We start from the raw sequence: 13,922 nt of genomic DNA, 5'->3' as shown, positions 1-13,922 counted from the left end.
ATCAAGAAAAAAAAGAGGTGGGAGGTGATGCCTCTTAAGGGAGTATTCAACTCAGAGAGCTTTGGGGTCTGCTTTTGATGGACCCTCAGGCATTGGTCGAGTATCTACTGTGTCTGTGTGCTCAGTGAATGAAAACAGGAGGAACGTTTAAGTGATACTTTGGGCAGACGCTTCTGTTTAGACACCAGATCATCTTCATTTCCCCCTCCACTGTTTGGGATTCAGCAGTTTTGGAATCCATGTATGACTATATGACTGGAAAATTTGTCCAAGCCATGAAAACCCATTTGTAGAAAACTCAAACAGTCAGATTTTTAAGAAATTTCTTAATTGTTTGAAAGTACTGTATTTCTCTTTTCAGTGAACTTTAAAAGGCTGTTAAAATCCGAGTCTTCAAATGGTAAAGTTGTATGTACTCCTAGGAATGTCCTACTCCTAGAGCATTGTTAAATTTCTGTATTTTCCTTTTTTTTTTAACTGATTTGAGGGAGGAGACGTCTATATGCATGCCAAGCAAGAACTGACTGAGCTGATCTCAGGCTACTGTGTCTTTAGCAGATAGTATCCTGTTCTGTTCAAAATAAAATAATTGAGACACTAAATATAAGAAATTTTTCCTTTAGACTTTTAAAAAAATTTTTTTACAGTAGTAAAAGTCACATAATATAAAACATACTGTTTTAACCATATTTAACTGTACAGTTCAGTGGCACTAAGTACATCCACATTGTACATTCACAACTCTCAGCATCATCCGTCTCCTGAATTTTTCACCCTCCTAAACTGAAACTCCATCGCCATTTAATAAAGGTTTGACTGTACGTCAACCCTTCCTGAGCGGTGACTGTATTGCTTTACGTTTTGGCACGTATAATACAATCTGCGCTCACACTAGTGTTGTTCTTGAAACCCATGAAGAAGCAAATGCAAAACACTCCACCAACCAAGGCGCATGAGATTTCCACAGAAAAATAAATAATGTGCACGGAGGATGAACTCGCACTCAACAGTTACAATCCACACTCTGATACAATCCTGCCATAAAGGAGAATCTGCTGGAGACCATTACTGAAACCTGAGACGGTGGAACGAGTCAAAAGAGACAAGATAATTGTTCAAGGAGTACAAGACGGAAAAGAAAGCACAGTGAAAGAACAAGTCACTGATAAAAAAGAACACACAAATGTGGAAAACCAAATTGCGCCTCATTCACTATAGGTATGTTCCTGAAGCATTCTACACAAATTGAATTTTTATAAGAAGGAGTCTAATGATTGGTCCTTAAGTCATTGCAAGCATCGTGCCTTGCAGGAGGTAGGAGTCATCCATTGCTGTGTGGTTAGAAATTGGGAATTGAATACGGTGTCCCAACTCCCAATAGATTTGCTGCTCAGGATGGGGGAAAGTTTCTAGTTGCATCTTTTTCTACATCTATACTTCCAAGGAACTGAGAAAGACCTTTTTAAACTTCAGTGTCTATGGTATAAAGTGTTTTTATTTTTAATCATTTAAATTGTGCTTGAAGCTTTTCCGGCGTAGCTCTGGCCCGCAGCCAGATGGAGCGTGCTCTGTGGTCTCAGTCACAGCAGGGCGGGGATCATGTTCACACGTCGTGGTTTCTAGGTGATGTTTCATTTTCATTCCCTTACTGCCAGTCATTCAAGGTGAAATCTACTTCCAGTTTTTTGTTTTTTGTTTCAGTTCAGGGAGGGGTTTTGTTTTGTTTTGCTGATGTGTATTTCTTAGCGTGTCTTTACGATTTGTGATTCCCCTCCCTTAGAATGGATTTTTCCAGTTTTTATTTTGCCGCTAATACTTTAAAATAATCTTAGGATGTGTTCATTGTTGGGACAGTGCTCTTAAGTCGGTTTTAAGGAAAGAGCACTTGAGATCTCTAGGAGGGTGGTAGGACTAACATTTTTAAATGTGCACTAAAAACTGTTCAGATAAAGAGTTTCATGGTGAGTCTGTGGCCAAGATCCACTTGAATCATGGTAACCCTGCTATTTCGGGGCCTTTGTTACATGATTCACTGATTTATGGCACAGGGGCTCCAAATATTTCCTCTCTGGGTCTCCATGGAAAGTCTTTTTAAGAGGAACGTATTTCTCACTGATCTCATACTTCCTCAGTAAAATCGCAGTGCCATTTATCTCCTGATCAAAACATTTTTTTGAAAACTGGAAGCTATGTTAAAAATAGAGGTTATTACTGAAATCTTATTTGAATTGATTATTTTTACTGTCCTTATCAGCTTTCCGGCTTTGAGGTGTTTATTTGCTTTACGACATTTTTCTAAATTATGTGTAGGCTCCGTTGGACAGAAATACTTTCTTAAAATATTTTCTTCTCTATCTCTATTCGTACCCTACGTGACCTCTCTCCCCTTTCAGAGCAGCTTTCTGTCTGTGGATGGCATGTTATCTCTGCTCTAGAGCAGGGGCATGGGAGAAAGAAAGCATGTTTAAAGTTCAGGTGACGGGGAATTATTGCATGAACACGTGCATCCTGCAATGATCTTGTAGAACTAGGAGAGGTGAAGGAGGGAGAGAGGATTCACACTGCTCCAGCTCCTGCTGGGGGCCAGGCCTGGTGTTAAGGGTTACCTTGTAGTACAGTCATCACAGCCCCTATGGGGATAGCTGTTGTTTCCCCATTTTTGCACATGAGGAACCTGAATCCCAGAGGTGCTGCGTTGATCTGTCCAAAGTCAGGATTCCAGCCCAAGTCCAGCTACTCCCAAAACCATATATTCTTTTTACAGTACAGCTCCTGGATCTTGGTACTAGAATGGGCCTTAGAAATCATCTAGTTTAAGTCTCTCACTTTGTCAGGAAATAGAGGCTCAGAGTAGCAAGCAACTTACGCGAGATCATTCGCTACCTAGTAGCATTCTTCTGTGCTGTAGTCAACACAAAGAATCTTATTACCTGTTTCTAAAATTATTTTTGTAATAAACCCCAGTCTCTTCATCTTTTATTTTTTTGTCTGACTTCAGATCCTATTTTTTTAATACACAGTTTTTAAAGGTTACACTCCATTTACAGTTATTACATATGTTGGCTATGTTCCCCATGTTGTACAGTACATCCTTGTAGCCTGTCTTACACCCAAAATAGTTTGTACCTCCCCCTCCCGTGCCCCAAGTTGCCTCTCCCCACTGGTAACCACTAGTTTGTTCTCTATAGAGGTGATTCTGTGAAGGATGGAAGTAACAGAGCTTTTAAGGTACCTTTTTTAGATAAAGGAAGGAGGCAACTGGAAACTATATATCCAAACATGTGTTTTTTTTCCTGTAGCTGCTGTACCAAATTAACTCAAACTTTGTGGCTTAAAACAACTGCAGTTTCTTTCTTACAGTTCTGGAAGTCAGAAAACTAAAATTAGGGTGTCAGCAGGGCTGCATTCGCTCTGGAGGTTTCAGGGGGAATCTGTTTCCTTGCATTTTCCAGCTTCTAGAGACCCAACGGCATCCCTTAGCTCATCCCTTAGGCCTCTTCCCTCACATCACTCCGACGCCTTCCTTCTGTCATCACATCCCCTACTGATCTTCCTGCCTCCCTCTTCTAAAGCTGTTTTGATTATATCAAGCCCACCAGACAATCCAGGGCAGTCCCCCCTTCTCAAGGTAACTTAATCACACCTGCAAAGTCCTTTGTAAAGTAGCGTATTCACAGGTTCCAGGGGTTAGTACAGGGACATCTTTGGGGGGATAGGGCTTTATTCTGTCCAGCACACACACACTCACACACACACGTACACGTGTGCACACACACACATATGCCTGTGTGGGTATTTATGTATCACACATAAATTAAGACCCCTCTCATCCACAATTATCTGGGAATTAGCCGTTCTGGATAAATTAGTTTTCTGGATCACTATATGCAAATCACGTTTTAAAACTTTCTTAGTATATGGAAAATGTCTGAAATGTGCTGTCTTCCTGTCTTTGAAAATGGGATCCTCTGTAATTTTCCCTCTCCTTGAGGAATTGAGGGCTACCGTTGTAAAACATCAATATTGAGCTGAGCTTCAAATACAGCGGTAAATGCAAGGGCAGGAACAACCCTGTGATAATTTTGGGAGGACTAGAAGATCTGCAAGGCCGTAAAAAACACTGACGTGGCTTGGCCTGAGGTTACGGCTGTCACCGTGAATGGGGTTTGGAAGAACCTTTGCCCACAGTTTGTTCACGCTTTTCGTGGATTTGAGAAGGTGAATGAGGAGTCCAAAGAGGTCGTCAGCAGCGTAGTGACCCTCAGCGAGAAGCCGGAGCCAGATCTGCAAGGGGACGACTTCATGGAACTCCTTACCGTGCAACACGAGGGGCTTACTAATGCAGACCTGATGGAACTGGATCTTCATCCAGCAAAAGGATGAAGAGAGACAAGAGGAAGAAGAAGTAACTGAAGAACCGAAGGGATTCACAACGCAGGAAACGGCAGGGGATTTTCTTTATCTGAGGCGGCGCTGTTAGTTTTTGAGGCACAGGACCTGAACGTAGAACAGTACACGGAGGCTGCAGCAGCCGCTCAGAATGCAACCCAGTGCTACCGTGTCATCTATGACGAGAAAAAAAGAGCTACTACCCAGACATCGCTGGATCGATTTTTCAAGAGGGTGGATAGAATTGAATCCAGCAAGGAACCAGATCCTGCGCCATCAGCGTCAGGCGTGAGTGACACTGCAGCTGGCCCTCCGCCCCCTATTGCTGACGATCCTTCAGCTCTACCATCTCCCACCCCCCCTCCCTCCTCCAGTCAGTAACTCTTCTTGCCTGTTCCCTCGATGCCAGCCCCTGTGTGCCAGCTGCAGTCCTGCCCTACTGTTCTTTCCAAGGTACTGCACTGTAAGATGTAAAATGTTTTCTTTATTTTTTGTGTTTGTGTTTTATGTATTATTTGTTTGAAAAGTATTACAGCCTATTACAGTACAGTACTATGTAGCCAATTGTGTTAGTGGGGTACCTAAGCTAACTTTATTGGATCTCGCAACACATTCCGTTTGTATGTAAGGGACTTACTGTAATTAGAAATTGGCAGAAAACATACACATCCTCTCTCATGGAAGAGAGTATCCAGATAACAATTAATCACATGAAAACGTGTTCAACATCATTAGCAGCTAAGGAAATGCAAATTAAAGCCTCAATGAGGTATCACTGAACCCTAGCGGAATGGCTAAAATAAAGCACGTTGATAGCACTAAACGCCGGTGAGGACGCAGAGAGACTGGATCACTCCGCTGGCGAGCATGTAAAATGGTACATCTGCTCCGGAAAGAAGTCTGGCAGCTTCTTATAACGCTACATATGAGCTCACCGTACATCCCAACAATTGCACTCTTGGACATTTGCCCCAGAGAAATAAAAACTTACGTTCACACAAACACAGAGAAACGTTCATACCAGCTTGATTTGTCGTAACTAAAAACGGGAAGCGATCCATTGTCCTTCCGTGGGTAAATGGTTAAACAAACTGGTACATCCATATCGTGGATTACTACTCAGCAGTAAAACAGCGAAGTCTTCATACATGCAACGACTTAGACGGATCACAAGAGTATTGTGCAGAGTGAAAAGCATCCAGTTTCAAAAAGTTACGTACTGTATGATTTCAATTATATAGCCTTCTTGAAATGACAGAATTACAGAGAGAGGAATAGAGTTGTGTTTGTTGGGAATTCAGAAGTGGGGGGAGGACTGTGGCTAGTGAAGGGTCTCACAAAGGATGTTTGTGATGGACTGTTCTGTGTCTCGACAGCGGTGGTGCGCACACAAATCTACCCGTGATACAATTGCATAGGAACACATATATCCATCAGTGCATGGATCCATCCTCTGTGTCGGTATCACTCTCCTGTGATATTGGGGGAAAGTGGGGGAAGGATGTAGGTGATCTGTCTGTATTCTTTCCTACAACCGCATGTGAATCTGTACTTAGCTCAGAATTAAAAGTTTTTTAAAAAAATAAAAGAACAGGCATTGAGGCTGAACGGGAGAGCATGGACTTTTGGATCAACAAGGTTGTGTTCAAATTCCGGCTCCACCACTTACAAGCTGTGGGACCATGAGCCAGTTCTTAACCTCTCTGTGCCACAGTTTCTTCATTTTTTTTTTACCACAATAAGTTTAGTGAACATTCATTATCTCATATAGATCCAAAGTTAAAGAAATAGGGGAAAATAATTTTATTTTAAAAATGTATTTTTATTTTCATAAACCCTTAGGATTTGCTCTCTGAACCACTTTCATACATAACGAACAGCAGTGTTTACCATATTGTACATTATGTCCTTAGTGCTTATGTATCTTACTGGGAGTGTGTGTCTTTTTTTTTTTTTTTTTTTAACTTTTTTTGGCTGTCTTGGGTCTTCGTTGCTGCGTGCTGGCTTTCTCTAGTTGTGGCGAGTGGGGGCTACTCTTCGTTGCGGTGCGCGGGCTTCTCATTGCAGTGGCTTCTCGTTGTGGAGCATGGGCTCTAGGCACATGGGCTTCAGTAGTTGTGGCACGCGGGCTCAGTAGTTGTGGCACGTGGGCTCAGTAGTTGTGGCTTGCGGGCTCTAGAGCGCAGGCTCAGTAGTTGTGGCGCATGGGCTTAGTTGCTCCGCGGCAATGTGGGATCTTCCCGCACCAGGGCTCGAACCCGTGTCCCCTGCATTGGCAGGCGGATTCTTAACCACTGTGCAACCAGGGAAGTCCCTGGAAGTGTGTATCTTTTGACTGCCTTCATCCAGTTCCCCCTCTGCCCACAAATCTGATCCTTTTTCTGTGAGTTTGTTTTTGAAGTATAGTTGACCTACAACACTGTCTTAGTTCCTAATACACAATATAGTGATTCAGTATTTCTGTACATTTCAAAATGATCCCCACAATCAGTGTAGTTACAATATGTCACCATACAAAGGATATTACATTATGATTGACTATATTCCCCACACTCTACATTTCATACCTGTGACTCATTTATCTTGTAATTGCAAGTTTATCATGTACCTTTAATCTCCTTCACCAATTTCTCTCCTCTCCCCACCAACCTCCCTTCTGGCAACCACCTGTTTGTTCTCTGTATCTGTGACTGCTTCTGCTAAGTTTGTTCATTTGTTTTGTTTTTTAGATTCCACATGTAAGTGAAATCATACAGTATTTATCTTTCTCTGTCTGATTGATTTCACTTAGCATTATACCCTCTAGGTCCATCCATATTGTTGCAAATGGCAAGATTTCATTCGTTTTTATGGCTGAGTAATATTCCAGTGTGTGTGTGTGTACACTACATCTTTATTCATTCATTTATCGATGAACACTTACGTTGCTTCCATATCTTCTATTGCAGATAATACTGCCATGAGCATAGGAGTGCATATATCTTTTCAAATTAGTGTTTTCATCTTCTTCAGATAAATGCCCAGGAGTGGAATTGCTGGATCATATCATAGGAATATAAATTGGTGCAGCAACAATGGAAAACAGCATGGAGATTCCTCAGTTTCTTTATTTAATAAATTTTTTTTGTTTTATTGAGATATAATTGACATATTTTTTGTTTTTGTTTTATTGAGATATAATTGACTTAACATTGTATTAATTTTAGGTGTACAACACACTCATTTGATATAGGTATATATTTTGAAATAAGTACCACAGTAAGTTTAGTTAGCATCTACCAACCTCACATACTTACAGCTTCTTTTTAAAGTGAGTACAATAATAATACTTCCCTCCTTTACTCATTTTGATGATTAACTGGCTCAGAGTAGTCTGAGCTAGTTTTTTCTCTTTTTTTACATTTTATTGGAGTATAGTTGATTTACAGTAGTTAGTTTCAGGTGTACAGCAAAGTGATTCAGTTATACATATATATACATATATCCATTCTTTTCCCATATAGGTTATTACAGAGTATTGAGTAGAGTTCCCTGTGCTATACAGTAGGAGTTTGAGATTAACATGCACACATTACTATATAAAATAGGTAACCAACAAGGATCTACTGTATAGCACAGGAAACTCTACTCAGATAGGTTTTAAAAATATGGTATTATAGACAAAAGCCACTCATCACGTACACTGGATCATAAAAGTATTTTGTCTTTTCATCTAGCACTTAAATAGCTAGGTACTCTCACTTCTCTGCAGAATTTTAATATCACAGGTATTCTCTATTTTATTCACGTCTGCCCATTCCTCTCTACTTTGATGGGATTTACTCTGTTCTTTTTTCTTCCTTTGGGCACAACTCAGGAAACTTCTTCCTTTTTAATATATGCATTTGAAACTGTAGATTTCTCTTTCATTAACTGTTTTAGGCAAATCACAGATTTTGGTATTGGCAACCCAACATTTTTACTGTCACTCAGTTATAAACATAGCTGATTTTTTTTCTTTGATCCAAGAATTATTTGAAAATGTATTTTTCAGTTTGCAGACTTATGAAGGGGGACCTTAATGGTCTTAATAATTTTTGGAAATACGTTAAGCTTTCTTTGTGGCTTAGCATGTGATCAGTTTTTATAAATGTTTCTTATGTGCTTGGAAAAGAATAAGTATCCTTTAGTTGTTGAGCATGGAATTTCATCTTCATTCAGTACCTTAATTTTGTTAATTTGGCTTTTCATATTTTCAGTATCCCATTCCTGGGCATATATCTGGAGAAAACCATAATTTGAAAAGATACATGCACCCCAATGTTCATTGCAGCACTGTTTGCAATAGCCAAAACATGGGAGCAATCTAAACGTCCATCGACAGAGGAATGGATAAAGAAGATGTGGTACATATATGTGTGTGTGTGTGTGTGTGTGTGTATACACACACACACACATATATACAATGGAATATTACTCAGCCACAAAAAAAGAATGAAATAATGCCATTTGCAGGCACATGGATGGACCTAGAGATTAATATACTAAGTGAAGTAAGTCAGACAGAGAAAGACAAGTATCATGTGATATCACTCATATGTGGAATCTGATTTTTAAAATTGATACAAATGAACTTATTTACAAAACAGAAACAGACTCACAGATTTCAAAAACAAACCTATGGTTACCAAAGGGGAAATGTGGGCTGGGAGGGATAAATCAGAAGCTTGGGATTAACATACACACACTACTATATTTAAAATAGATAACCAACAAGGACCTCTACTGTATAGCACAGGGAACTCTATTCCATATTCTGTGATAACCTATATGGGTAAACACTCTGAAAAAGAGTGAATATATGTTTATGTATAACTGACTCACTTAGCTGTACACCTGAAACTAACACAACACTGTAAATCAACTATAATAAAATTTTATGAATAAATAAATAGTGTGTCTATTTATATCAACTTTACATTTTCTTCTAGGTTACCTTCCGAACCAGAATTTATCACTGTAATATTAACAGCCAAGGCGTGATCTGTCTGGACATCCTGAAAGACAACTGGAGTCCGGCCCTCACCATTTCTAAAGTTCTCCTGTCCATCTGCTCTCTTCTTACAGACTGCAATCCCGGTAAGAGACTTGTAATCCAGTGTAGAATTGGAGCTACTCAAGGCTTGAATGTCAGACCTTAGTAATTTGTTTACCACTGCCAATACTACCACTAGCACTATTATTTTTATTCTTATTGATCTTAAATTTTCATAGTTTGTAACTGCTTTCTTTTTCAATTCAGTCTGGTCATTTGTCTTTCAAAAACTTATTATTTGCCAAGAAGGAAAAAGCATAGTGTGATAAGCATGAATGAAAAATCATTTTAGATGGGGAAGTGCATTTAAAGAATGCGTTACAGAGGCTTCCCCGGTGGCACAGTGGTTGAGAGTCCGCCTGCCGATGCAGGGGACACAGGTTCGTGCCCCGGACTGGGAAGATCCCACATGCCGCGGAGTGGCTGCTCCCGTGAGCCATGGCCGCTGGGCCTGAGCTAATAATAAAAATTCAAATTGAATAGCTAGATGTTTAATTAGGTGCCTACCAGAAGATGTTCATTTGGGAAACGTGGGCTATTAAAACCTGACAGCCACCAGGCAGCACCACACAGACGTCACCATTTTCGCATCTCAATAATCGTGCATCCTTACAAGCTATTAGGGCCAAAAAACTCCTGAACTAGGAAATACCCAAAAAGTCAACGAGGAAATACAGCTTCCCAGGAAACCTGAAAAGAGCCTATGGCCAAGCCCTTGAGGCTTGCTGGTATGCTTACTGCTGAAAATTCTTACTTCCTGTCTTCCTAGATGCACGATTACAGGTCTTTGACCAGCTTCTTTTAACTAAAAGACTAACCAACTGCCAATTTTTTTACATATTTGGGTGTATTTTGGAAAATACAAAAATCCAAAGGTTTTTCATTGGGGTTTTCATCGATGTTCTCAATGAGAAATTCTTCATTGAGTAGTTAATTAATAGTCTTAATGTTTTTTGAGATTCCATCTACCATGTTCAGGAATGAACTCACTAGATAAGTGAAGTTTTAGACGAGAGAAATGGCAAATGGGAATCGAGGTCTCTCTTAGGTCCCTGGCTGGTTAATAAAACGTGAAGAAATTATCATCTTTTCCATTTTTGTATGTTTGTTATTTTTCAATAATAAAAATTTTTTTAGTGAAGGCATTTAAAAGCAATCTAATTAAATTGTGATATATGTAGACTATATATAACAAATTAATGGTTTTAACACCAAAAAGAAAATATAGTTGTGCAAGATCATTATAAAATATTTTTTAAATTAATTCATACTTCATGCCAGATAGTGAAGTTCAATCATGATGTGCTAATTTAAAACTAAACGACAAGTACTTTGTTTTTTCAGTCTCACTATTCCTATTTCAGTCCTATTTATCTCTGTGACTGTATAACCTCATTTGGAGGTCTTGTCTTAAAAAGGCTTTTTGTGTGTGTGATATTTCCTTTCGGAAATGTTGCAAAGTGGGGCTACGTCTGCCTCCCCACTCTGCAGAAAATACTTCTTCTGGGGTTTGCTGAAATTTGGAGACGAGGGGTTTTTCTGTTTTTTAGAGAAAAAATTTATTTTGAGAGGTAAGTCACTTATTCAGGAAACTTTTGGTGTCAAGTTATCATGCCGTACACCTTAAACTCACAGTGTTATATGTCGGTTATAGCTCCATAAAACTGGGGAAAAAAGAAAGAAAGCAAAAAAAACTTCTGAGACTCTACTGTTTATGAGGCACTTCTGAGCCTCACACAAGGTGAATAAGAAGTCTTCACTTCTTATACATGGAATAAGGTGTCACTTCACACTTAGAGAAAACTTGGTGCTGAGGGGCAGTCCTTACCCCAGAGGGAACCACGGGAGCTGAAATGGACCCATCACCTCATTCTCTTCTCTACGGAGGTGACCCTGCGCTCCCCCAGAGCCTTCTCTCAGCAGTCAAGAAAGGTTTCTGTTCCGTAAGTTAGAGTTTTTTCTGTGTCTCAGAAAATTAGAGATATATTCTGCAAAAAAAATTAAAAAATCACCCCTGGCTAAAGCAAAATCTCATAAATAGGATAAATAGATTTTGAAAATTATGCTATGAATAGTAAGAAAAAACCTAAAGCTAGTAATGTTCCTTAAGTGTCACCAACTAGAGATAGCCTATCTGGTATAAGAATAGAATACTCTCTGTAAAATACATGGTAACAAACTAAGTGTTCATACTTTAACACACATAAAAAAGGTTTCTAACCGGCACATCATTTACAGGTACGTTCACACTTCTGGGGTTTTAAGCAAAGTTATCAAAAACAAGTCCAAAAAGCCCATTGTTTTGTTCAGTGGATTTATTTCACACTGTTTTCTGGTATACTTCCTTCTAGTCTCTGTTGATTTTTCTCCCTAGATTTATGTGAAACTTCAATCTAACCTATTTTCAAACAGTCACAAATGTAAGTTTGATAGACTATGAATAAAGATTTTCTTACACTGAATCTGCAGACCTATTTTAACACCAGAAGTGCTGTCAGCTCAGAAGCAGGCTTTGCATGAAGACACAGATTTAACCAGCTTTATAAGGGCTCCCACTCTTGTTCCTACATGAACTGGGGGGTTTTTTCATCTTTTTTCATATTTTTCTCATAATTTACATTTGTCTCTTTCAAGAATTTTCGGTCCATTCAGAACAGATGTTTTGTGTTTCCGTGTGGGGCTGCACACCCTTTCTTGCATGGTACTGATAGTCAGCAGATATAGATTTAAAAACCAGCTCCACTGTTCATTACCTGTGTGACCTGGTACCAGCCATTTAACTTTCTTCACCCTCCGTTCATTATATCAAACGGACATTATCCTCAGCTGCACCTAAATCACAGGATTCCTGTGAGTTTAAAATGAGATGGTGTATGTGAAAGCCCTCTGTCAGCATAATGGAGTGTTCTTGATGTTATCTCTCAGAATATTTAGGACTCCAAATGGGCATCCATTTGATGTGATAAGTACCCACTCAGCTGCATTTAACTGAGAGAAGATAGTATTAAATAATCTCTAACAAGCACCACCTCCTCAGCATGGACCCTCTTGGATTTTTTAATCTGAAAAAAAAGCCTAGTCCTGAATTAGCAGTGCCGAGACTATATTATCTCTTGGGAAGGATTATCTGTCAGGTGGCAGATGTCCAACCGTTACCAGCCAGTTGACGGGTGCACCAGGGTAACTGTTCTGTTCCCAGCAGGTCTGTTCTAGGCAGGTCTCGCTGTTCACACTTCACAGGGGTGTTTATTGGGCCTGCCGTGACACTCTGCCTAGTCAGGCGTAGCTGGCTGCCAGAGTGTGGCTGCGACACACTGCTGGGGGCAAAGGCACAGCCAGAGGAGAGGAGGTTGATGGGCTCAGAAGGTCAGCACCAGCCTCCCGGCTCCTCTGCCTGTGGTCCTGCCTGGTGAACATGATGTAATCCATGAACTGCTGAAGTTTACAGTAGGAAACACGTTTCCATCTTTCATGGCAGAGCCCCTGTTTGTAAACACTCTCTTCTCAAGCGTGTATAAAACTTAAGCTCTGTTCTATTTAATGTCCTCTTTCAAAGCTGGTTTTTGCTGTTTCGTGGTTGCCTTTTCAAACTCTCAGCTGTTTTAGCATATCCTTTATATGAAACCTGTTGATTTATTATTTAAAATCTGCCTATATAACGGTCTTCAGGCCTATTAATAATGGGTATTTTCCCTCATACAAAATGAACTATACTGGGAACACTGACAGTTATGAGATAAAATAAGGTCAACAGTTTTCCTGTCCCAAATGCTTTATTCACAGAGTAATGTCCGGAAATATTAGTAGTTTTTTTTCATAAATCTGCGTAACATCTGGCATCATTAATCTCAGTTCTTTCTGCTCTACTACTGTTGCTTTCTGAAGTGTTATGAACTTGTTTGATTCTTTTGTTGTGGTGGTGGTTCCCTAAGTGCTGAAATGGAAGATGTTGGCATTTCATAATATGGGGAAATTCTGAAAAGACAACTTGGTAGTTATAAACTTTTTTGTTCCACACTCTCAGTTCATTTGTACCTAAGCCTCTGTTTCTGTGGTGTGTTCTTAATAGAACCATTCAGGCCTTTTTTTTTTTTTTTTTTTTTTTTTTTTTGCTGCAAATCTCTACTGAGCTGCTAAGCTTTCCCCTTCATTCTGACTGTGACCCTCAGGCTACTAACTCCTCTCTGCCTCAGCCTTCTGGTCTGTATAATAATGTAGGCATAATGATAGTGCCTACCTTAGGAGACATCATGAGATTCTTGTGAACTGGTTTGATTCTAAATGTGATTCTGACACTGTATCATGCAAAAATCCCCCCCCAAAAAACATATACCACTTAGGAGATGATCGGCAATTGGAAAACCAAGTATTGGATATTGAGGAATGATTGCCGGAAATTTTTAGGCATAATAAAACAGAATTGTGAGGCTGAATTTTTTATCTGTCCTCTCCTTTTAGA

The 13,922-nt window shown here is 39.7% G+C and overlaps 1 protein-coding gene across 8 annotated transcripts in view; it reads left to right on the top strand.

Moving 5' to 3' along the window:
• Positions 1-13,922, top strand: part of UBE2E2 (ubiquitin conjugating enzyme E2 E2) — a 424,921-nt gene that overhangs the window by 294,056 nt on the left and 116,943 nt on the right. For all 8 annotated transcript variants that reach the window (XR_013828490.1, XR_013828491.1, XM_079922469.1 and 5 more), the window contains one exon: positions 9,360-9,507. Coding sequence is in view for 6 of the 8 variants with exons in the window: in XM_079922469.1 (XP_079778595.1) it covers positions 9,360-9,507 (148 nt within the window). In the remaining 2 variants the exon portion in view is untranslated. The remainder of the gene's footprint in view (positions 1-9,359; positions 9,508-13,922) is intronic.

The sequence above is a fragment of the Stenella coeruleoalba genome, assembly GCF_951394435.1.
Source record: "Stenella coeruleoalba genome assembly, chromosome: 5".
Taxonomy (NCBI): Eukaryota; Metazoa; Chordata; class Mammalia; order Artiodactyla; family Delphinidae; genus Stenella; species Stenella coeruleoalba.
This window is presented reverse-complemented; position numbering and strand designations above follow the sequence as displayed.